The sequence below is a fragment of the Tamandua tetradactyla genome, chromosome 6 (assembly GCF_023851605.1).
Source record: "Tamandua tetradactyla isolate mTamTet1 chromosome 6, mTamTet1.pri, whole genome shotgun sequence".
NCBI classification, from domain to species: Eukaryota; Metazoa; Chordata; class Mammalia; order Pilosa; family Myrmecophagidae; genus Tamandua; species Tamandua tetradactyla.
The window spans coordinates 58,481,463-58,504,528 of record NC_135332.1 but is presented as its reverse complement, the minus strand read 5'-3'; the positions used below and the strand labels follow the sequence as shown (position 1 = coordinate 58,504,528).

At 50.3% G+C, this 23,066-nt stretch overlaps 1 protein-coding gene across 1 annotated transcript in view; it reads right to left on the bottom strand.

The window, feature by feature from the left end:
• Window positions 1-20,811, bottom strand: part of SPNS3 (SPNS lysolipid transporter 3, sphingosine-1-phosphate (putative)) — a 40,406-nt gene extending 19,595 nt beyond the window's left edge. Inside the window, exons 1-8 of the mRNA XM_077163111.1 lie at window positions 20,564-20,811; window positions 17,208-17,273; window positions 10,268-10,404; window positions 9,621-9,772; window positions 8,847-8,913; window positions 7,588-7,736; window positions 6,621-6,773; window positions 3,848-4,037 (exon numbers count right to left, since the gene is read on the bottom strand). Of these exons, the coding sequence (XP_077019226.1) occupies window positions 3,848-4,037; window positions 6,621-6,773; window positions 7,588-7,736; window positions 8,847-8,913; window positions 9,621-9,772; window positions 10,268-10,404; window positions 17,208-17,273; window positions 20,564-20,774 (1,125 nt within the window). The 5' untranslated portion in view covers window positions 20,775-20,811. The remainder of the gene's footprint in view (window positions 1-3,847; window positions 4,038-6,620; window positions 6,774-7,587; window positions 7,737-8,846; window positions 8,914-9,620; window positions 9,773-10,267; window positions 10,405-17,207; window positions 17,274-20,563) is intronic.
• Window positions 20,812-23,066: the final 2,255 nt, after the last annotated feature.

The following is a 23,066-nucleotide window of genomic DNA, read 5'->3' as shown; positions in this document are numbered from 1 at the left end:
TCTCTCAGGCCCACCAGTGAGGGCTCTCTCCTACCCCACCCCTCCCCAGCTCTCCATCTGAGCACAAAGCCCACCAAGGAGGGACCGCCAAGATCCAGACATGTCCTCCAACTACCTGGCTGGCAATGGTGAGAAGTTTTGTTCTCTCGAGTCCCTGCCTCAGGCTCAGTTCCTCCTCTGAGCATAAACCCCTTCTTCTCTGAAGGACAGAAGCTCTCTGGGAAGAAGGCCAAGGAAGGGGTGTGAGCCAAGACCTGCTGTGTGTGTCTGGATCCCAATTAACAGCCGGAAAGTCCACTTCCCCTGCCAAGAGGACTGGAAGGTGGGAAGAGATGGAAGCCTGCACCCTTGCAGGTGGGCTCAGGGTATGAGCTTCCCCAGGGAAGGCCCCAGACCAGACTTTAAGTGCACAGGAAACCTCATTTGCGTGAAACACGTAGCACAACTTGGCCCTCACTTCAGGAAATTTGAGGGCAGCGTCATGGTGCTGCCAAAAACTCCTTCCCATGCAATGCAGATACGGCCACAAAGGCGGTGGGAACAAAGCTGTCCTCAGCTGCAAACACTCATGTGTGCACACATCCCACCGAATTACCTGTATACCCTGAAATACATGCGTGTGCACACTCGTGCACAGACTTGTATGCAAATCAGCACGTGGACACACTTGGATACATCATGGTGCATATATGTGTGCCCACATATGTGCACAAATTTGCATGAACAGGCATGTACACACACAAACAGATGCATATACACAGGAGTACACACATATATACACCCATACTCAGATCTGAATACATTCACACACCACTGTACTTGCACATTCACACACATGCCCACATTCCCATGGGCCCATCTCAAGATCTAGAGACCTATCAATCTCCCCAGGACTTACTCCTTCAGCAGCAGAGATAGTGAGGAGGGACTTTGGTTCCTGGAATTTGAGAAAGTTCCTGGATAAATGGATGGATGGATGGATGGATGGATGGATGGATGGATGGATGGAAGGAAGAGACTAAAGTGACACTTCCTATTTGGAAGCCTAACAGAAATCAATTTGCCAGCCCCTTTGCACCCCTTTTCTAATGCTGACACCAGAACTCCACAAGCCCTCGTGTTATACTTCATGGGGGGCTGCAGTCAGAGCCTGCCTATTGAGATCTCAGGAATGGCGCCATGTTCCCTGGACTCCAGGCTCTCGGATCCAACTCTCTACTAAACACCTCCACCTGGGAGCCAACCTCCTACCATCGTTCAGAATGTAGAAAACCAAGCTGTTGATCTTTCCCCAAAGCCTACTTCTTCTGCCTATCTCAATCAATGCCCTCTCCGTCCTTCCAGCTGTTAAGGTCAATAACTTAGATCTCACTTTTGGTTGTTCTTTCTCCCATACCCCAGATCAAATCTATCCAGAAATTCTGGCAGCTTTATCCTCAAAATATATCCTTAATACACTTCTCATCACCTTCACTGCTGCCTTTGGGATCCAAGCCATCACCATCTCTCACCTGGAGTAGAGAAGTAACCTAACTCTTCTCTCTGCTTCTGCCGTTGCTTCCAGGTCTATTCTAACAGAGTAGCCAGAGTGATTCTATTAAACATAAGTCGATAATGGGAAAACAAGAGACAGAAACAATGAAACTAAGAATCGGTACTTTGAAAGATCAAGGAAATTGACTTGGTCTGGGGACATCAAAGGAAATGTCCCCACCTTTCCTTGACCAAGAAAAAGGAGACAAGATGCATATGACTAAAATCAGGAATGAAGGAGGGGACATTATTATTGACCTTACAGAAATTAAAAGAATTATAAGAGCATACTATGCACAAGTCTAGACTACCCAATTAGATAACTTAGATGAAATGGACAAATTCCTAGAAAGACACAAATTACTGAAAGTGACTCAAGAAGAAATAGAAAATTTTGAAGAGACCTAAAACAAGCAAAGAGATTGAATTAGTAATCAAAACACATCCCAGAAAGAAAAGCCCAGGGGTAGGTAGCTTCATTGGTGATTTCAACCAAATGCTTAAGGAAGAATTAACACCAATCCTTCACAAACTCTTCCAAAATATAAAAGAGAAAAAAACATTTTCCAACTCGTCCTATGAAGCCATCATCCTACTAAAATCAGACCAAGACATCCAAGAAAACTACACACCAAAATTCCTTGTGTACACAGATGTAAAAATTCTCAACAAAAATACTAAAAAACTAATTCAGCAACACATGAAAATAATTATATATTCCTGATCCATGCACTTTCCAAAAATAAACACATAAACAAAAAAATTCAACAAATGGTGCTGCAATAATGGGATACTCACATGGGAAAAAAATGAAATGTGATCCCACCATACAACACACAAAAAATAAAATAATAAAAAATAAATTTTAAAATAATGATGATACACCATGAGCAAGGGGGTTTATCCTGGGAATGCAAGGTTGGTTCAATATACAAATATCAATCAATGTACTATACCATATTAGTAGAATAAAGGACAAAACCACATTTTCATCTCAACAAACTTAGAAAACACAAGCCAACAACAGCTTGGGCCCCAGGACTTCTGTCTCTGAGGGTGTCGATGCCCGTGCAGCCTGGCCTGGAGGGCAGGTCAACAACAGCTTTATTGTCCCCCTGGTTTGGTGGGTTTCCACCCACGACCAGACGCCAGAGCTCTTCTGGTCACATTCATGAATGAAAAAGTACGGGACATTTAAATGGTAACTTTGGATATGCTTCCAAATAAAGCTTCTATCCAAGCCCAGAAAATTTCACTGGGACGAGAGGGTGAGCTGCAGTCCGGTTTCATTCTGGACAAAGGATTACCTGTATCAGAAGTGATTTGGGCTGACTGTCCCTCCCTGTGGCAGGTACCCAAATGCTGGCCCAAGTTCAGGGTTGGATGGGCAGGGACGACCCAGGACCACAGGACTGGGGGAGGGTTCCAGCCCATCGGGCTGGGGCTGGGCTGGTACCAGCTTCCTGGAAGCGGCTACTGCTCCCTACCTGGGGAGACAGGCAGGGCTGGGGCATCGGGAACCAGGGGTATTGCTGCACACAAGGATGGTTAAGACCTGGTCCCTGCCCCTTTGTGCTTCCCATCTGTGGACACACCACACACAGGGGCTCACGGGGCCCCCGTGCACACAGAGCCGGGATGGAAGCAGAAGTGAGTTCTGCCCAGAGGGCCAAGTAGGGTGGGTGGGCCTTTGGGTTGGGTCTTGCAGGAGGATTTCGGGGCACCCAGAAGAGGGGAGCAGTACCTCCAGTGGTAGGAACGGGCATAAGCACAGCCAGAGGCACGGGCACTGGGGTCGCCAGTACAACCAGAGGGAGGAGCCGGAAGGGATGTGAAGGGATGAGGATCTGGAAAACTTGAGAGAACCATGCTGTCTTCAGGGCAGTGTCTACACTGGCTATGACCCTTCTGGACCTGTTCCTCATCTGGGCCCTGGGGAGACCTGCCCTGCTTCTTCTCAGGCTCACATGCCCTGGGAATAAATGCACGCCCAGGAAAGGGCCCGATGTGGTTATTTCAATTCAGAGCATTAACCAAGAGCTCAATGACACACTTTAGAGCTGGAGAGTCTTGGGTTCAAATCCCAGCTCTGCCCCTTTCTAATGGTATTAACTCTGGGCCAGCCCAGCTGATGGGATGGGTAACTTCATCCGAGCCTCAGTTTACTCATCTGTAAGATGGGGACAACACGATCTACCTGGAAGAAACAATAAACATAATGTACGGGAAGACCTGGCACGAGGCACAGCCTGTGCTCAGCACGAAATCCTCACCCTCTGCTGTGACCCACCCCCCCCCAGGGGCCCTCACTCACGTAGGAGGCCAGAAGGGTGGTGGGGGCCAGGACGAGAGCCAGGTAGAGGCAGGGGGCAGCAGCAAGCAGGCTGGAGGCGCAGATGAGGGGCTCAGCCCTCGGGTTGACTTTCTTGTACCTCCTCGAGGCCTCTGCCCCCAGTATGACCCCAATGATGCCGGTCACGACAGTCAGTGCCCCAAAGATCAGGCTGATGGGAAGAAAAGCAGAAAGGGATAGGTCAGTTGGGTGGGGTCCTCTACGCCCCCCCACCCCACCCCAGGTTCAGCCTCCTGCTCCTGGCTCATGGTCTGGTTCCTACAGGAATGTAGCTGTGCTCTGCTCTGACCTTCCACTGCCCCTCCCTCCTGACCACCGCTCCTGGGGTCTCGGGACACCCTGATCAGGGGCACTGCACCCCGTTCCCAGCCTGTCCTCAGGCAGCTGAAAGGTGCTCATCGAGCTTTTGTGGCCTCCCAAGCTGTGCAAGGAACTGGCTCAGCCTAGTCAAGTGACCCCAAATCCCAAATGAATGCCACCCAACTCCAAGCCCTGATCTGAACCAGCCTTGACAGGTTCTCCAGACCTTTGTGATACTTGGGATTGATCTTCAGTCAGCCAATCCAATTGGAGCCCTTCCACCGGCCTCTGAGCAGGAGGTGTGGTCAGAGGACTTGCCCTAGCATCAAGCCCTGCACTTCCCTCCTTTGGAGGGTCTCCCAACGCCATCCCCACAAGCCCTTCCCAGAATCAGAGACTCACAAAGCCAAGAGGGCACTTTTAGACTTGATCCCCTGAACAATGGCCTTGGCACTTGACAAGTGGTGCCCAACCTCTATTTACATGCCCCCAAGGATGGGCAGGTCACTACCCCACATTCCAATGGGTCAGCTCTCCCTTAGGCTGAGCTGGTCTGTGTCCTGCAGCCTCCTGCCCCTACCCCCCACCCTCACTTTTGGCCTTATTCTAGCCGAGCAGAGTGCATTAATAGCTGAGGACTGTGTAGAATTCCACACGGGGACCTTCTACCCACTCTGTTAGCAGGCTAAATAATGGCCCCCAAGATGTCTACATTCTAATCCCAGGAACCTATGAATGTTACCTTTTATGGAAAAAAAGAGTGGAGTTCTTTCAGATGTGATAAAGTTAAGGATCTTGAGATGATCCCAGTAGGCCCTAAATGCTTAAGGGGTTCTGACCATTCCTCCCCAGTCTCCCAGCATCTTCCCTTCTTAGGGCTCTCAGCACCTCAAATGAGGTATAGGCATGAAATCCCTAAACCAGATAAGGAATGCTGGTGAGCCATGCTTTTCAGCACCTTAATTTGCTGTCTGTAAAATGAATTGCCTCTCCCAGAGTTTAATTAGCAGATAATCAAAAAGTATTGGCAAAGTCCCCTGAGGGATGGGAGAAAAGATATGGAACTTCACCAACAGGGAAACCCCTGATACTGTTTCAAACATTAGAGACACCAAAATCAATAAGCCAAGCCCTTGATCTTGAGGCTTGCTCTTGTGAAATTTATATATGTTGTAGAGAAGCTTAATCTACCCATAGGTACGCCTAAGAGTTACTTCAGGAGGACCTCTTTTGTTGCTCAGATGTGGCCTCACTCTCTCTAAGCCCAACTCTGCAAGTGAAACCATTGCCCTCCCCCCTACGTGGGACATGACACCCAAGGGTGAAAGTCTCCCTGGCAGTGTGGGAGAGGGCTCCCAGGGATGAGCCTGGCCCTGGCACCATGGGATCGACAATGCCATCCTAACCTAAAAGTGGAAAAGAAGTGTAACAGATAAAGTTTCAGTGGCTGAGAGAGTTCAGATAGAGTCGAGAGGCTACTCTGGAGGTCAGTCATATGCAAGCTTCAGTTAGACATTGCTACCTACCAAAACTTGCCAAACCCCAACCAAACCCTAAGAACCCTAAGAACACCTAGGGCAATATATTAGATTCTGAAACAGTTCCATGCACTAGGGAAACTTTCTAGAAACTTGCAACCTCCAGATGGGTCCCTAGACCAGATAAATCCTGAAATGCAGAGGGGCCGGCTTCTCCAGAACATCAACTAGTTCCATTCCCCATATTATTACCAGCCCCTTCCAACATGAAAAAGTTAGAATGGCCATAGCCCAAATATCCCTAAAGAGTGGGAGAAAGATCAAAGGTGATGGTGGGGTTATACAGAGAAGATAGGGTGTAACAAACCAGTACTATTGCTGAATCATTCTATTGATATTTCTTTTAGTCTCCAGTATCTTAGAGCAGCTAGAAGTAAAAACCTGAAATTGTGGAATTGTAACCTACACCAAACTCTGAAATCTGCTCTACAACTAATTGTTGTGATGTGCTTTGAAATTTGTTTGCTTTTTTTGAATATATGTTTTTTCACAAGAAAGAAAAAAAGTAGATTGTGATGATAAAATAAATAAATAAAATGAAACCTATTGTAAAAAAAAAAAAAAGATTGCCTCACAGCAGACGAGGTTGCCCAAGGGCTCCGTCATCCCAAAGCACCCCCTCCAGTGCCTTCCAGCACCCTCCATGGTAGCCCAAGAGTGGCAAGACAGTTCCTGGGGCCCAGAGAGAGCCAGGGAGGGGTCTATGGGACTGGAGTCGAGCCAGAGCTAGAACCAGGGCTCCTGCCTGCCAGCCGGGTACCCGGGCCCTGCTTTCTCCACAGAACATCAAGTGCCCAGAAAGATTAAGTTGTGTGGCTCAGAGCCCCCAGGGAATTTCCTTGCTGGGTGTCCCCCTCACCTGGGCCAAATGCCCAGGACTCCCAGGGGCCCCTCACCTGTCCTGGCTGTTGCACGGCTCCTGGAAACAGGGACACTGCTCCCCATGGACCACCCGGGCCTCGAACAGAAACTTGGGGACCCAGAAGCCCAGGGCCCCAGTCACAAAGGCCATGGCTGTCACTCCAAGGGTTGACCACACGAAACTCCAGCTGTAAGAGAAGGTGCCCTGGCTGGAGCCAGCAAAGGGAGGGCCAAATGTGCCCGTCCACCCCCTCCTTCTCCTGGGTGTGCAGGTCGCAGCAGGCTCCAGCCCCTGGGTGCTCCCCAGCTGCCGCCTGAGCTCTAGCCTCCCCAACATTCCCTGAGGACACCTGCATCCCACCTCCACGCCTTCGCTCATACTGAGCCTTCCTCCATCCTCTCTGCAGGACCAGATCTCCTTCTCCTGAGGCCCTAATCCAACAGCACATTCTCCGCATTCTGCCCACTTCTTCCTCTGTCCCCTCAACTGGCCTATGACCTCGTAACAAAGAGACTTGCACACTGTCCATGCCCCACATTTTGTGTCAACCATGACACCCCAGGAGGGGAGGCAGTTGACTACCATTTGTGTCTCCCACCATGCCTGGACAGAGGATGACGCAGTCCCCTGATGCATGGAGCTGACTGATTAACTCCCAGCAACTCCAAGAAGCTGGCAAGGCCAAGGGTTACGTCCTTTGAGTAAAGTTGGAAAGCAAGGCTCCCAATCTAAGAGTAACCCAGGGTAGGTTGATGGCAGAACCAAGGCTGGACCTCATGCTGCCTGCCTCACTCCACATCCCTGTCCCAGGGCTAGGTGATGGGGGCTGAGTCCCAAGGTAGAGAGAGGCAGGTCCTGTTGGTGAGATGGGAATGCAGAGGAGAAAGAGGGCTGTGAACATTGGGGCAATCAAGGAGGACTCCCTGGAGGTGGTGAGAGGGAGGTTGGTGATGCTGAAGCAGGGAGCGGGCTTTTCTGCGGCAGGAAGCAGGGACACTCACTTTCTCCCCAGGTATCTGACATCCTCATACCAGCTGCTCCTCACGTCCCCGACGGCCACCTCCCCCTGCTTCTCAGCAGCTCCCCGGGGCAGGTCTGGAACCAGCAGGATGAGCAGGATCAAGGCCACAGCCTCCATGCAGGGCATGATCTGGGGACAAGAGAGCCCGGGAAGCTCAGGAGATGCTGGAAGCAACTGGCCGCAGTGCCAGCCACGGGGTCTGAGCTCTGGGGTCCAGGCTCATATGCAATATGCCCTTGCAGGATGGCAGAGATTCATTTTCTGGGTGCTGGTTATACATGGAGCTGACATATCACTGTTTCCTTCTCTCCTCCCCACTCCCACGGAACACAGTCTCTCTGAGAAGTGAGGACCCCCTGGGACCTGTCTGGCCAGTGCAGATGCTGCTCTCCCAATATCATTGGGCCTGAGACGGCTGAAGGCTGAATCTCTCACTACATTGGCCAAATGTTGAGTGCACTGGCCCCGGCTGCCCCGAGAACTACCCTTTTTTACTCCTGGCCCATGTCTCCATTTGCCACACCCCAGTTCTGTCTTAGCAGCCCCCTTGCTCAGAACCCAAGAATGGGGAGCTCACTACCTGGCTTGGGGAAGACTTTAAACAGCCCAGACCACGAGAAGGTTCTTGTTCAGGCCAAGCTCAGGCATGCCCCCCATGAAGCTCACCCACCCCAGGTCCCGACTCTGCTTTCCCTGGCTCAAACCTGTCAGCTCCCTTGGGGCAGGTGGCCTGGCAGGAGCCCACCCTCAGAGACCGCAGTTCTTCTTCTATGGGACTATACCCCTGCCCAAGTTTGATCCAGCGGTGGCTGATGCATCCCAACAGGGTCCCCTAGCAGATACTTTTCACATACTCCCAGGTGTCCTGCCTTTACTAGCTGAGTGACCCGATGGTGTGTCCTGGCCCAGAAACCTTCCATGCCTGTCCCATGAATCCTCATGTTTCGATAAGGTAGCATTTTCTAAGCCCACTTTACAGATAGGTAAACTGAGGCTCAGAAGAAGGGGGCCAAGTTGCTTGAGGTCATGCCACTGGTAAACTGAGCAATCAAGACTTAAACTCAGGCCCACAAGTTCCACAGCCCCAGTCCCATAAACCGCCTCAATGCTTGCATCTCCCGACATCTGACCATCCCCCATGGCGCCGGTCACTGTGCCAAATGGCTAAGGCCACCCAGGGCTGGAAAGTCCCTGCCGGCCCAGGGGAAAGCAGAGGGAAGAGAAGGAAGCCGGACTCACTCGGAGGGCCCAACGCCAGTTCCCAGTCAGCGTCGTCACTGCCGACCCCAGGATGTATCCCAAACCACTGCAACAAGGGAAATGGAAAGTGAAGTGGCAGGCAAGGAGGCAGGGCGAAGGCCCCAAGGCCTGTGGCCTGACCCGGAGGGCCCCCCCACCCCACCCCAGGGAGCCGGCCCTTGGCAGACTCATTGCCCTCTGCAAACATCAGAAGAGAGGCCCGGATGTCCACTGCCCTTGGGCATTTACCAGTGACCTCTGGCTCCTAGCCCACCCCCAGCACTGCCCCCTCCCCATATGAGCCCCACCCCTATTCCACCTCCCCCCACCCCAGGCTCCGCACTGCCTGAGTCAGATGATTTCAGGACACCAGGATCAGAGTTCAGAGGCCTGTCTGTAAACCCCACTGTGTGCTTCTCCGTTTTGGGGTGCAGGGCCCTGCTTCTACTGCAAGGAAGCATCACCTGCCAGAGCCAGCCCCGCCCTGAACAGATCACCCAGCTCTTTCTCACCCTTTCCGGGAGTGAGCTGATTGTATGGAGCAGCCTGATAGCTCTAATGGCCACCGCAGCTGTCAGTCAATGCGCTCGTTCCCATTTACAGATGAGTAAACCCAGGCTCAGAGAGACAAAGTGGCATGGTCTCCAAGGGGCAGAGTTGGAAGTCAAAGCTCAGCCCTCATGCTCTGACCTCTCTTCCCACAGCCCAGACTCTGTTTCGACTCTTTGGGCCTCAGTTTACCACCTGGGAAATGGACCCAGTGGTAATACCAACCTTCCCACAGGGATGAAGATGTAGAAGATGGCCAGCACCCGGGTCCGCTGGTCCCCCACGAAGAGGTCTGCCAGGACGGTGGGCGCAATGGTGGAGTAGCTGGCCGTGCCAGCACCCACCACTCCCCGGGACAGGAAGAAGAGCCAGGAATACTGGGTGAGTGGGCACAGGACCACAGTGAGTTCCAGAAATCACCCAAGGGGCAAGGGACGCCGGGATGTGACGAGGAGAGGGTGAGGGGACCAGGGCTCTTGTCCAGCTACACCAGGTTCCCCAAATCACACAGGAGCCTCCTGCTATTGCCTGCAGGCACCACCTCCCTAAGCCCAGGGGCGTCCTTCTCCTGGTCACCTTTGCTAACCAGGCCAGTTTTCCAGGACAGTAGCTGTCACTGCCACCACCACTCCCAACAGAGTCTGGCTGAAATGAAGCTACAAGTGGAGCCTCCTCTTAAGAAAGTCTAACCAGCTCTGGCTCCTGCCCAGGCCCCTGTCTACAAGCTGTGCCCTTACCTTCCCTCTTCCTGAGCCAGGAGCCTGGAATGGAGCAGAACCATCCCCATCCAGCTCCGATGGGATTGGACCACGAAGGAAGCAGGTGCGGGGAGGGGAGGTTCCCAAGGGCCTTACAGGTGTGTGGGCACCTACCTGGGGGGGAATGAAGGAGCTGGAGAGGCCAGCCCCTGACCAAAGCAGGATTCCCAAGCTCAGCGTGGCCTTGCGGCTGTGTCGGTCGCCCAGGTAGCCAAACACAGGTGCAGACAGCAGGAGGCAACTGATAAAGACTGGTGGAGGCATGACACAAAAGGGGCATGATGCGATGTGTGGGCAGATGGGCCCAGCAGGCTCAGAGAAGAGGTCTGGACCAGATGCCACAAGCTGGCACCAGACCAGTGGGTCCAGGGCACAAGAAGGAAAAGCTAAGGCCAATCTCTAATCTCTGTACAACCCACTCCCTACTACCCAGAGTGGGGACACCTGGGAAATGTGTGGGGACCTGGGCCCAGGTTCAAACCCCAGCTCTGTCCCTTGCTTGCTGTGTGACCTTGGGAAACTCACTCTACCTCTCTGAGCATCATTTGAACAATGGAGACGTTAACAACCCTTGTGAAGTTTTGTAGAGTCAAAGTGAACTATGGATCTGGCACCCCTGGTAGGGAGCCTGAGGTGCTCAATCAATGCCAGTTTCCTATCAGGATGTTGGACTGGTCTGATGTCTCACTCACACACCTGGTGGAGGGAGGGTGGCGGTAGAGGGGTGACAGAGGGAAAGGGCCTGCCTTCACCAGCAGATGAGCTTGGGTTAGAAGAAGCGCGTGGTTAAAGGCCCTATCCCAGGAAGCTGGGAATGGGTTGGTTTCCCCAAGTAGGTAAAACATTCCCCTGACACTAACAGTGGTATTCACTCAATCAATTTTTTAAAGTAAACCCTCACTAATATAAGCCACTGAATTAATGAATGCGGCTGGCTTTTCTGTGAAGACAAAGAAACCACCACGTGGTTGCCGCACAGGGAGGGTACCTGCGCACAAGGCTACATGCCTCAAAGAAAATCACCTCCAACCTTTGGGGAGGTGGGCTCACTGCCCCTGCCCGGCTTCCCGGCCACAGCCGGCAGGCAGAGAAGGGACTCTCAGGCCCTTCTCCACCACGTCCTCAGTCCAAGGGCCCCGAGCTTTTGAGGGCCCCATCCACGCTCCAGGTCTCCAATGTCATCCGAGCATAGATGATTGACATGTGCACAGCCCAATGAATGACCAGATTCTTCCCAGCTCAGATTCCAGCCCCTCCCACCCTCCCTGACCTGCTCTGGAATCCCTTTGAGCCATATGTGCTTGCCAGAATTAGGCCAGTTTTGACCTACAAAAATGGCAATTTAATATGGTTCCACTTAATACTTTCGCAGAGAATGATCTTTGATATCGAGAATAGGCTTACACACTCTCTTTCTCTCTAAGCCAACTCAGCAAGTAAACTCACTGCCCTTCTCATCTCTACGTGGGACATGACTCCCAGGGGTGTAAATTGGCAACATGGGACAAAACTCCAGGAATGAGCTGGGACCTGGCATCATGGGATTGAGAAAACCTTCTCGACCAAAAGGAAGAGGAGAAAATGAGACGAAATAAAATGTCAGTGGCTGAGAGATTTCAAACAGAGTTGAGAGGTTATTATTCTTATGCATTATATAGATAATCCCTTTTTTATTGTGTGTTGGAGTGGCTGGAGTGAAGTATTTGAAACTGTAGAGCTGTGTTCCAGTAGCCTTGATTCTTAAAGATGATTGTATAATGACAGCTTTTATAATGTGACTATGTGATTGTGAAAACCTTGTGTTTGATGCTCCTTTTATCCAGTGTATTGGCAGATGAGTAAAATAATAAGGATAAAAAATAAATAAATAAGGGGGGAGGGTAAAAAAATTGGGTAGATTGAAACGCTAGTGGTCAATGAGAGGGAGGGTAAGGGGTAGGGGATGTGTGACGGTTTTTTCCTTTTTATTTATTTTTCTGGAGTGATGCAAATGTTCTAAAAATGATCATGTTGATGATTATACAATTATGTGATGATATTGTGAGCCATTGATTGTACACCATGTAGGAACTGTACGTGTGTGAACATTTCTCAATAAAAATATGTAAAAAAACAAAACAATAGGCCTCCAGAGGAATTGTGTCAATTGACACTTGCGTGGAATATATGCCAGCACCCTTGCTGACATTTGATGCGATCCGTCATTTTGTTTTTGTCAGTCTGGTGCTTGAAAAAAAAGGTATCTGGCTGATATTTTAATTTGCATTGATCTTATTCCCTGGCAAACTGGTTTCTGGTTTGTGTGACGTGCCCATTTTCTATATTTTGGAAGTAAATTCTTCCTGTACTTTGTGTTTTTTTTTTTAAAATGTGATCTCTGGGAATTAAATTTCCTGGGTTGGAATCCCGGGTCCACAACTTCCTGAATCTCTCCATGCCTTCCTTTCCTCAACCATCAAATGGGATAGTAAGAATACCTCCCTGATAAGGTGATTGAGAGGATTAAATAAAAAGGACAATGATGACTGCTGAATCATTAAATTGATATCTCTTTTGGTCTCCAGTATTTTAGATTATCGATTGTAGCGATAAACAAATATTTAAGCCCTCTAGCCTGCTATTTTCTGGAGCAGCTAGAAGCAAAAATATGAGATGATGGTATGGAAGCCCATGACAAACTCTGGGATCTGTCCTATAACTACTTGTTGAAGAGTGCTTTGAAAACTCTTGCTTTTTTATTTCTTTGCTTTGTATATATGTTATACTATACAATAAAAAGTTTTTTTTAAAAAAAGGGCAATGAATGCTTTATGTAAATGCTCAATTAACTGTTACTGCATGGATGTGGGGTGGGTGTATTTATAGCTATCGTTGCATTTATAGTTTAATCACCATCACACAGAAATAAAATTATGATACAGTCAAATTTATTAATATGCCTTTATGGTGAGGAGGGGAGCGTTTCACATCTTGTGTATGCGTATATTCTTTACTCAAAGGTTATAAAAAATATTTCTCCAAATCTTCTAATATTTGTATGGTTTTGGAGTCAGGAATCCTTTACACTTTCAACATGATTCCCTGGGATGGGGAGACCTGCCCTCAAAGGGAAGGCAGGCACTCCTCATCCCCTACATCTCAAAATTCAAGTCATTTCTGTGGCAAGGTGGGAGTTATTAATGAGCACAGGGGTTAAGACATGGGCTTTGCATACAGGAACTGTTTAAAAAGTTGAAAAGTGATGAGATATCAAGTAGAGATATGAATGAAGCTGATCAGATGAAAACTAAGGTAAATCAGAATACCGGGTAAAGAATGAAATGGTCTAAACTTTACAACTTCAACTTCTGTGTGCGACTAAAGGGAGAGATGTTTATTTGGTGCAAAATTTATATTTTGGGTAGTGTATTTCCTAATTTAACTTGTATGGAAAGTTTAATTGAACACCATAAGCACATGGAACCTTGAATAGGGAGTGAGATTTTGGTGGTTTGTCCAGGTTGGTATGATGCCCCGATAAATCCCAGAGTGATTTGGCAGTGAATAAAGAAGGATTTGCAAAGTCCCCTGGGGGAATGAGAGAAAGGGGGAAATATTTGACTTCCCCATTTGAAGAATTCCTGATATTCTCGCAAGCAGTGGGGACCACCAAATCAATAGGCCGATCCCTTGACCTTGGGATTCACTCCTATGAAACATTTCCCTGCAAAGGATAGGCTAAGCCTACTTAAAATTAGGCCTAAGAGTCACCCCCAGAGAACCTCTTTCGTTGCTTAGATGGGGCCTCTCTCTCTAAGCCGAAAGGGCAAGTGAACTCTCTGCCCTCCCCCTTTATGTGGGACATGACTCCCAGGGATATAAATCTCCCTGGCAACGTGGGACAGAAATTCTGGGATGAGTCAGGACTCAGCATCAAGGAATTGAGAAAACCTTCTTGACCAAAAGGGGGAAGACAGAAATGAGACAAAATAAAGTGTCAGTGGCTGAGAGATTTCCAACAGAGTTGAAAGATTATCCTGGAGGTTATTCTGATGTGTTATATAGATATCCCTTTTTAGTTTATGCTGTATTGGAGTGGCCAGAGGGAAGTACCTGAAACTGTAGAGCTATGTTCCAGTAGCCTTGTTTCTTGAAGATGATTGTATAGAGCTTTTACAATATGACTGTGTGATTGTGAAAACCTTGTGTCTGGTATTCCTTTTATCTACAGTATGGGCAGATGACTAAAAAATATGGATAAAAAAACAAATAAGCGGGGAAACAAAGGTTAAAATAAATTGAGTAGATGGAAATACTAGTGGTCAATGAGAGGGAGGGGTAAGGGGTATGACGTGTGAGTTTTTTCTTTTTTTTATTTCTTTTGCTGGAGTGATGCAAATGTTAAAAAAATTATCATGGTGAGGAACAGACAACTATGTGATAGTATTGTGAGTCACTGATTGTACACCACGTATGGAACGTTTGTATAAGAATGTATGTCAAGTTTTTACAATAATATATATATATATATATATATATATAAAGACATGGGTTTTGGAGGCGGAATGCCTGGATTCAAATTCCAGCTCTGCCACTTTCCAGTTAGGAGACCTCCAGAGCGTCCCATAACCTCTCTGTGCCTCACGTCCCTCGTCCGTACAACAAAGGGGACAGTAATACCTGCCCCGTGAGATTGTTGTGAAGACTAAGTGAGTTAACATTGTAAAGCACTTAAAAAATTGGGCCTGCCATGCCATATTTGTTTTAAATATTAATTAATTGACAAATTAGTGAACTCTGTCCCGCCGCTTCTCTGCCGTAAGGGGCGGAGGTATCTGACCACATTTCCCTCGGCTCTGACCCGGCTCTGGATCTCGTCCTCTCTGCGCGCTGTGGCCAGGCAGCAGGGGGCGCTCTTAGGGCCCGATGGAAACCCACTGATTAAGTGCTGAGGACAAAGGGTCTTTAGGCCTCCAAGCCCACTGCCCTCTCCACGTACCACCCCAGGGCAGTGCATAGCAAAGATGCACTTTGCATCTTCTGCAAAGATGACCCCTTCCTGCATCTACTCACAGAGACACGTACGCACAACACACACACACACAGCCCCACCACACACAGCCCCACACTCATTACACTCATACACACACACATACTCACACAAGCACACTCCTGCCACATGCACACCCTCCCCCCCACATTCATGCACACACTAACTCATACATTAACATGCCCACACATACCTCCCCATCCCCACACCCATACACACATTAATTCACACATTAACACACTCACACACACTTCTCTCCATGAGGTCTCGCTTATCAGAGGCCTTGTATTCACCATGGTAAGAGACAGGGGAGGGAAGTGTTGACTCAACTACTATTATCTGTTGAATCGAGAAGACTGTGGGTGCTCAGCTGAGATGGACGCACTTTAGCTGCAGACCTGACTGGAAGATGTCCCCAGTCTCTCAGCCCCGAGACCCTGAAGCAATGCGCTTCTAACTTTTTGGCACACATGACTCTTAAAGTGATTGAAAGAACAAAGTGCCCCCTCCCACGTTTTCGGCAGCTATTTAAAATGTTTCTACTGTAATTTTAAATAGTTGCAAAGGATGCACTTTCCAGCATCAGGCTTTTAAATATATTTTCATCCAGATCCTTTGAGCAGATTGCATTCACTCATTCTACGGGAAATGTCCAGTGTAGGGGCTAATTAGCAAAGCCGGTTCTCATTTGCCAAAGCAAAGGGCCAAATCAGACTGACTTTCACTTTTTCATAGAAATGAATATGTTGCCACCTATCCCTGAGCCAACCATCTCAGTTGTGAATTCTAATTCACAGATAAAGATTAGACAGCCACACAGCGGCACAGTCAGCTACAGCTGGCGCTCTGCCACGGGTTTGCAGCAGGAGGAAATATCCCCCAGCCCAGATGCTCTCTCTGCCTTGCTCCTGGGGTGTCCCCACAGAAGCCAAGCATTCACGGAGGGTCTCTGTATTTGGTGTCCTGGAGGTTTTCTATACCCCAGGGCAGTGCATTGCAGTAAAATCTAGGGTGGGGGAAGACGTGTGCCCGTCTGCTGCAAACAGCAGAAAAGGTTGGTATAAAAGGAAAGGTGAGGTTGGTGGCTCAGGGGCAGAGTTCTCACCTGCCGTGCCGGAGACCCGGGTTCAACTCCCTGAGCCTGCCTGTGCCCCCCCCAAAAAAAAGAAAGGAAAAAGAGAAAGTTGGGGGGAGTGGGCAGGAGGAAGTAGAACCCCAGGCAGCCCACAGGCATGTTCTTAGAAAGTTCCATTCTAGGAAAGAAACACAGGTCTTGAGGATGTGGAAATGGAGCCTCTCTTTGCACTCATGTGCCCTCTGGAACGTGTCGTGCACCCCCGGGGCACCATACCGGGTTGAAGAGCCATGTTCCAAAGCCCCGAGGGACTGTTAGGAGGAGGGAGGGGCTGCGAGGAAAACCACATGTGTGCTAGTTACAGGCTGGAGCTGTGCACACACGGGTGTCATGTGCACACCCGAGAGGACGTGTGTGTACAGTGTGTGTCACCATCCAGACGCCCCTGGGGGAGAAGTTAGTGCCTCGTGACCCCAACTGTCCCACCGTGTAATAGGACATGCAGTAGCCCCCTATGGGCCCGTGTGTGTGTGTGTGTGTCAGTGTGCCAGTGTGTGTACATGGGCGTGAGCATCCTCGTGGACAGATTTTTCAGGTCCATGAGAAGAAGGCAGGAATTCTCAAGCCCCAGAGGACAGAATGAGAGACCACTGTCCCTGCCATGGTTGGACGCTCAAGACCCTCTCCAGCCCCACCCCACCCCCGCCGCTCTCCCTGCCACCCCCACACTCGAACCCAAAAGGCCTATTCAAGCTCTGGGTCTTGGCTCCAGCTGTCTCCTTCTCCTCCCCAGACAACCTTCATGCCCCATCCTCACCCATCCTCAGCACCCCTCCTCTGCTCAGCATTTCCTGGGAGCTGGAACTGGGCACAGAGCCAGATCTGCTGAAATCCCCTCCCCCAGCATGGGCCCCTAGTCCCAGGTCCAGGGGTGGGGACTGGCTCCTTACCTGTCTGAAGCAAACCAGCATTGCTATCGCTGATCTGAAAAAACTTCTGCACATCCAGCAGCACCCCTGTGGGCAGAGGGACAGTGCTCAGGAAATGGGCAGAAGCCTGGCTGGGCCCCTAAAGGCAGCCACCCCTGAGTTTGGGACAGGGCCACAGCTGACCACAGCTGACCCCCGGGCCAACTGTTCTGTCCCCTCTCCCACATATGTGTATAACCACATGCACACAGAGACCCAAGAGCAGCACAGAGAGGTGTGTGCACATCAGGCCCACACAGAGACAAGCGCCCAAAGGCTTAAACATAGCCATGCATATTTCCACATACATGCACTCACACACATAGACATGTGCTCGTGGAGACACACAGACATGCATGTATACATGGGAGCACACATGCAAACAGGCATTCCCAGAAAAATACACTTGCAGAGGGACACACACAGGAGACTGCACTAACAGGTCAGTAAACCCAATCTTGTGCATCCAGACACACACACACACACACACACACACACACAAACTGAGATGGACACATAAGGAGGCCCTCACAGGCACGAATGCCGATGCATGTGTGCAGGCATAAGCACACATTGAATGCACATGCATACAGAGGCACCCACCGTCCTCAGAGTGCCTGGCAGCTCCCCATGGCTGCACAGTGCTCAGCCACTCACTTCAACTACAGAGTAAACGTTGTTGTTGTGCAACCCGGCAGCTCTGCTCGTGCACAAACACTGGACATGCAGAGATATGTATATATGCATACAAGGGTGTGCACACAAATAGATACACGTGAGCTGGCCCGCACACCATGCAAGCAAATTCTACCAGAGGCATGTGCACGCGGCATGAGCATGCACATTCAGAGCTTCAGAGACTTACGTCCCCTGGTAATCTGTTCTCTGCCCCGCCTCCCTGAGGGTAGCAAGCTCCTGCTCTGCACCAGCCGGCTCTCTGCAGCTCCTCCAAGCTCTTGTTAAGATAAGGCTGGTGCAGTAGGCACTCCACCTAATGCAGGGAGAGGAAGGGGCCTCCAGACCCCGGGCCCTACTTCCTGAAATTCCCTTGGCCCCTTGGTGGTATAGTGTAGTACAGAAAGGGCTAGTTGGGGCCCACAGCCCCTGCTCATCTGCCATTATCACGAAGGAGGACAGTTGTCACTTCCATTTAATTATGAGATGGCTGAGAGGCAGGCCTGGGTTGGACACTGGCAGTTGCTATGAGGCTAGGATTGTCCCCATTTTACACGTGAGGAACAGAGGTCCCATGGCTCGCCTCTGGACACGCCCAGCTGAAACTGGAGGATCTGGGACTCGAACCCCAGCCAGAGGCAACCCCTCTCTTGCCCAGAACCAGTGGGGGGAAGCAGAAGCCCCCAAATGAGGGACTGCAGAAACACCCACCCAGTGGAGAAAAAGGCCTTGCCCCTCACCTCCAGCTGGTGAAGAAGGATCGAAGAACCAAAGAAGCAAAATAAGAGATTTTTGTGTAGTCATTTAATTTGGGTCCAATTGCTATAGCATCTGGGGATACAAGTCTGTATGTCTTTTTTCATCTTCTAATGTTATTCGTTACACAAATAAGCCCCATTTGTTGGGGGGAAAAATAGACAACACAGGTAGGCAAAATAAATAGCTAAATAAAAATTCTCTTTAATCACACTCATCTTCCACTGTTAGGAATGGGGGTTCGTCCTCTTGTCTTATCTCCTGCTGGGCCCCCTAGTGCCCAAAAGAGGCTGCTTCCCATGAGACAACGTTAGCTGCCCTGTGAACCTCCTGCCTCCAACAGTCCCCCAGGGCTTTGTGTGGTTTCACTTTTCCCATCCTGCCCCCCCATCTGAATGAGCGCCCAGTCTCGCTTCTCCCATATCCGACCGAGGAAGTCCGAAAAGGGAGGAGGCCTTGGGCAGGAGGATTTGGGGTCTCGCAGCCCAGCCGGTGTTCTTCAGGGTGAGTGGCAGGGACAGCTGAGACCCCCATAGGGATGGTGCCTCCGCTGCATCTGCCTCTGGCCTGCCTCCCCTCAACCCACACTCCAGCTCAGGCCTCCTCAGCTCTGTTCTGACCCATTGCAGTAGCCTCTGAACTCACCTCCCGATCTCATTTTGCCTCCATCAGGGCCTCAACCAAAAATAAGTTGGGAAATAAAATCAGGTTTGAGCCCTGATGGCAGCTCCTCGTCACCCAATGGAGAAAGTCCAAGCTCTCCACCCCAACATGCTCTTCTGAATCATTCCCTCCTTGCCCCGTCTCTCACCACCCCTGACCACAGCACACACTTTCACCCCGTGGGCTTGGCTCATGGTGACCCCTCTGTCTGAATGCCCTCCCCTGGCCCCGTCCCCGGCCTGTACAATCTTCTCAGCTCTCAAGGCCCAAACCAAATGCTGCCATCCCTGTGAATTCTGCCTGACCCCCCAGTCAACCGTCCTCGGGGTTCTGTCCAGCTGACACTCACCCCACACTGTCCTGTATGCTACAGGACATGTGGTCTGTCCCTCTGATCTCCTTGAAGACAGGGGTCGGGTCTGGTGATGTCTGCAAACCCCAGATTCCCATTCACGCCACAGCCACTCTCTAGGGTACAGAGTAGGTAACTGAAGAAGCAACGTCCTGGCCTCAGGGATACCCAGCCTCTGCAGGCCCCATAAAGAGCACCCCAGCCAGGGCAGTGCTTCCATCATCTGGCTGCCTCTCTCAGCCTTGCAGGATTCCAGTAAATGAGTCTCCCTCTGCTCCCCGAGATGCTCATTCCTGAGACCAGACAGAAACTACAAATCCGATTCCCCCACCCCCACCCCAGGTTCCCAGAATCCACCAGGGCTAATGCTCAATTGATTTGAATGAGTGAATGAGTGAATGAACGAACAATAGAGTGCCAGGAAGAGAAAAACAAGTTGCGCTCCAGTCGATCTTGAATGAGTGAAGGAGTGAAGGAGGGACAAGGATACAGGAGCAGACTGAGCCCTGAGGCCTGCAGGGAGGAAGGCACAATGTGCAGAGTCTGCAAGCATCAACCCTCCCAGAGACAGAACGACCTCCTGCCCGGGACTGGTCCAGGCTGCCTTGTCCTACACAGCCTCCCCTTCCCCCGCCCCATCCAGAATCTCCTGGAAGGCCCAGACCTCTCTGCTGTCCTCACCCTCCCACCCCCATGGCATCCCCTGCCCCTCATGCCTGCTGTGCCCCCTCTTAGTTGGGGATGCCTTGGGACCTTGGATGGGTGTCTCCATTCAGGAAGGGCTGAAACCTGTCTCCCAGGGTTAGAATACCAGAGAAAGGCTGCTGGACAGAAGGGCCCCCGCTCAGAGCCCCACAGATGCTGGTCCGGGGTGCCCTGCCCCCTCCCTTACCTGCGATGATGAACCAGTTCATGTAGTTTAAAAGGTTGATGTAGCAGAGCACAGCAGTGGCCAGGTACGCCCTCCAGCAGGGCAGGGTCCAAGGAGTGGGTGTGGCTGGAGGGGGGCCCTGGTCTGAGGCCAAGGCCCCATAGAGCCTGCCGGGCTCCCAGGGCCCTCCGAGCAACCCCTCTGCCCCAGGCTCCCGGCTCTCCGTGGACATCCCCGCAGCCGTGCCAGCCTGCAGCGCCTGCTCCAGACCAGGTGCCGGCACGAAGGCACATCAGCTCTGCAGCAAGCCACTTCCTGCGGGCTCCCAGCCTCCGACCTCAGAGCAGCTGCTCTAACTGCTGGGCCACTTATCGCAGGCTCCTGCGCTGCCCACCGCAGGCTCACGGGTGAGATTTCACCATCCGCTGCCTCCAAGGACGGCTGGAGGGGAAGAAGCCACCTCACGCCCCCCACCCCCACCCCCCTCCCGGTGTCCGGATGGCTCTGTGGCCCCCTCGATCTTAGCCTGTGGCTGCAGCAAGGAAGAAAAGCTTCTCGGGACAGGAAATAAGATGACTCTCTGAGCTTCCCGCTCACTGGAGAGAGGGCCGGGCTGCCTCCAGGAGAAGCGGGCTACACACAGGGGTCAGATCGAGCCTAGGTCAGATCAGGGAGGCCAGTACCGAGAGAGCAGCACAGGAACGCGATGGGAAGTAAGGGCTGGCGCCCGCTCAGTACCCCATACTTTATCCGGAGAAAGAAAGAACCGCCAGAGCGAGGCGCCCATGTGGAGATAGCCTGCGGGCAAAACCCATCAAGGGCTGCTAAATCTAGGGAGACTTTTTTGATGAGAGGCAGGATATTGACATGGTCTTAAAGTGCCTCTTTTACAGATTGTTCAGGAGTTGCAGGTGGAAAGGACAGCAACTGCACAGTAGAGAAATCAGTCCACATCCTGGCCTCACACCGTAAAGCAGCATCGCAGCCTAATGTAAACTGTGGACTTCAGTCACTAACGATGCAGCAAGATTGGTTCATGGATGATAAGAAATGTGCCACAAGATTGGTTCATGGATGATAAGAAATGTACCACACGCATACGAGACGTACAGGGAAAATTAGGGGTGGGCAGGGGAGCAGGGTCTCGGGAAGCTGTACTTTCTGCGCAGTTTTTCTGTCAGTCCTAACAGTGCTCTATAACTAAAGGTTAGTATTTAATAAATAAAACATCACCCCCACTGAAGGGCAGGTGGGCTTTGTGTGCCTCCAGATGGGATGTCCTGAGAAGGTCATAAGACTCTACGCAGTTTCCAGGCTGGGAATGTTTATCCTGAATTGGAAATGAGGAAACATCAGACAAGCCTTAAAAGAGGAACATGACTTTTTTTTTTTTAAAAAAACTGTATTATTAAAAAAAAAAGCGAAAACCAAACCCAAGCCCTAAAAGGCTGAGAAGGATGGGGATTGGGGTGGTGCATTGCGTTGTGCAGCCCAGTTTGGATGCATCTGTGGTCTTGGGCCGAACTGGCGGATGTGGATCGATTGTAAACGGGATCTCTTGAAGATGTTATGTCATTTAAGACGTGGCCCCACTGAACGTTTCAAATGGGACGTTCAGCCATATGACTGAAATCCTTTATAAGTAGAAAGAAATTCAGAGAGCGAGAGGCAGAGAGAAGCCAGGAGATGCAAGAAGGGGGAAGTCAAGGGAACCCGGAGGAAAAAGGAGAAGGCATGGCCATGTGCGTTGTCATATGGTAAAAAAGTCAAGGACCAAGGACGGTGGGCAGCCAGCCCCAGGAGGCCGCATGTCCTTGGGAAGAAAGCATTGCCTTGCCGATGCCTCAATTTTGGACGTCTCCTGGTCTCCAAACTGTGAGCCACAAGATTCTCATTGTTTAAGGCAACCCATTTTATGGTATTTGTTTCAGTAGCTGGGAAACTGTTTCAGATTAACAGAGGCAAAAGAGATATAAGTAAGTGCAAACCAGCGTCTCAGACAGGATCCTATACTGGTGGGAAATGTACATTATTGGATCCATTTTATCAATAAAACTGGCATGCAGACAGTAAGTCAGGAGGAAATACATCAATATTGGATTTACTGAAGCTAATAACTGTACTGTGGTTAAGTAAATGACTATCCTTAATTCTGATGCATTTAGGAGTAAAAGGCTATGATGCATGCAATTTGCTCTCAAATAGTTCAGGAAAAAATATGTATATATGTAAAGTAAGAAAACAGACGGGTTAACATGTTAATAATAGGTGATCTGGGTAAAAGGTATATGGGTGGTCTTTGTACTGTCTTGTAACTTCAAGCCAGTTGGAAATTACTTCCAAGTAAAGAGTTACTTGTACACCAGTTTTCATAGCAGCACTATTCACAATGGCCAAAAGGTGGAAACAGTGCAAATGCCCATCAATTGATAAAGAGATAAATAAAATGTAGTATAGCCATACAATGGAATATTATTCATCCATAAAAAAGAGTGATATTCTGATATATGCCGTGACAGGGACA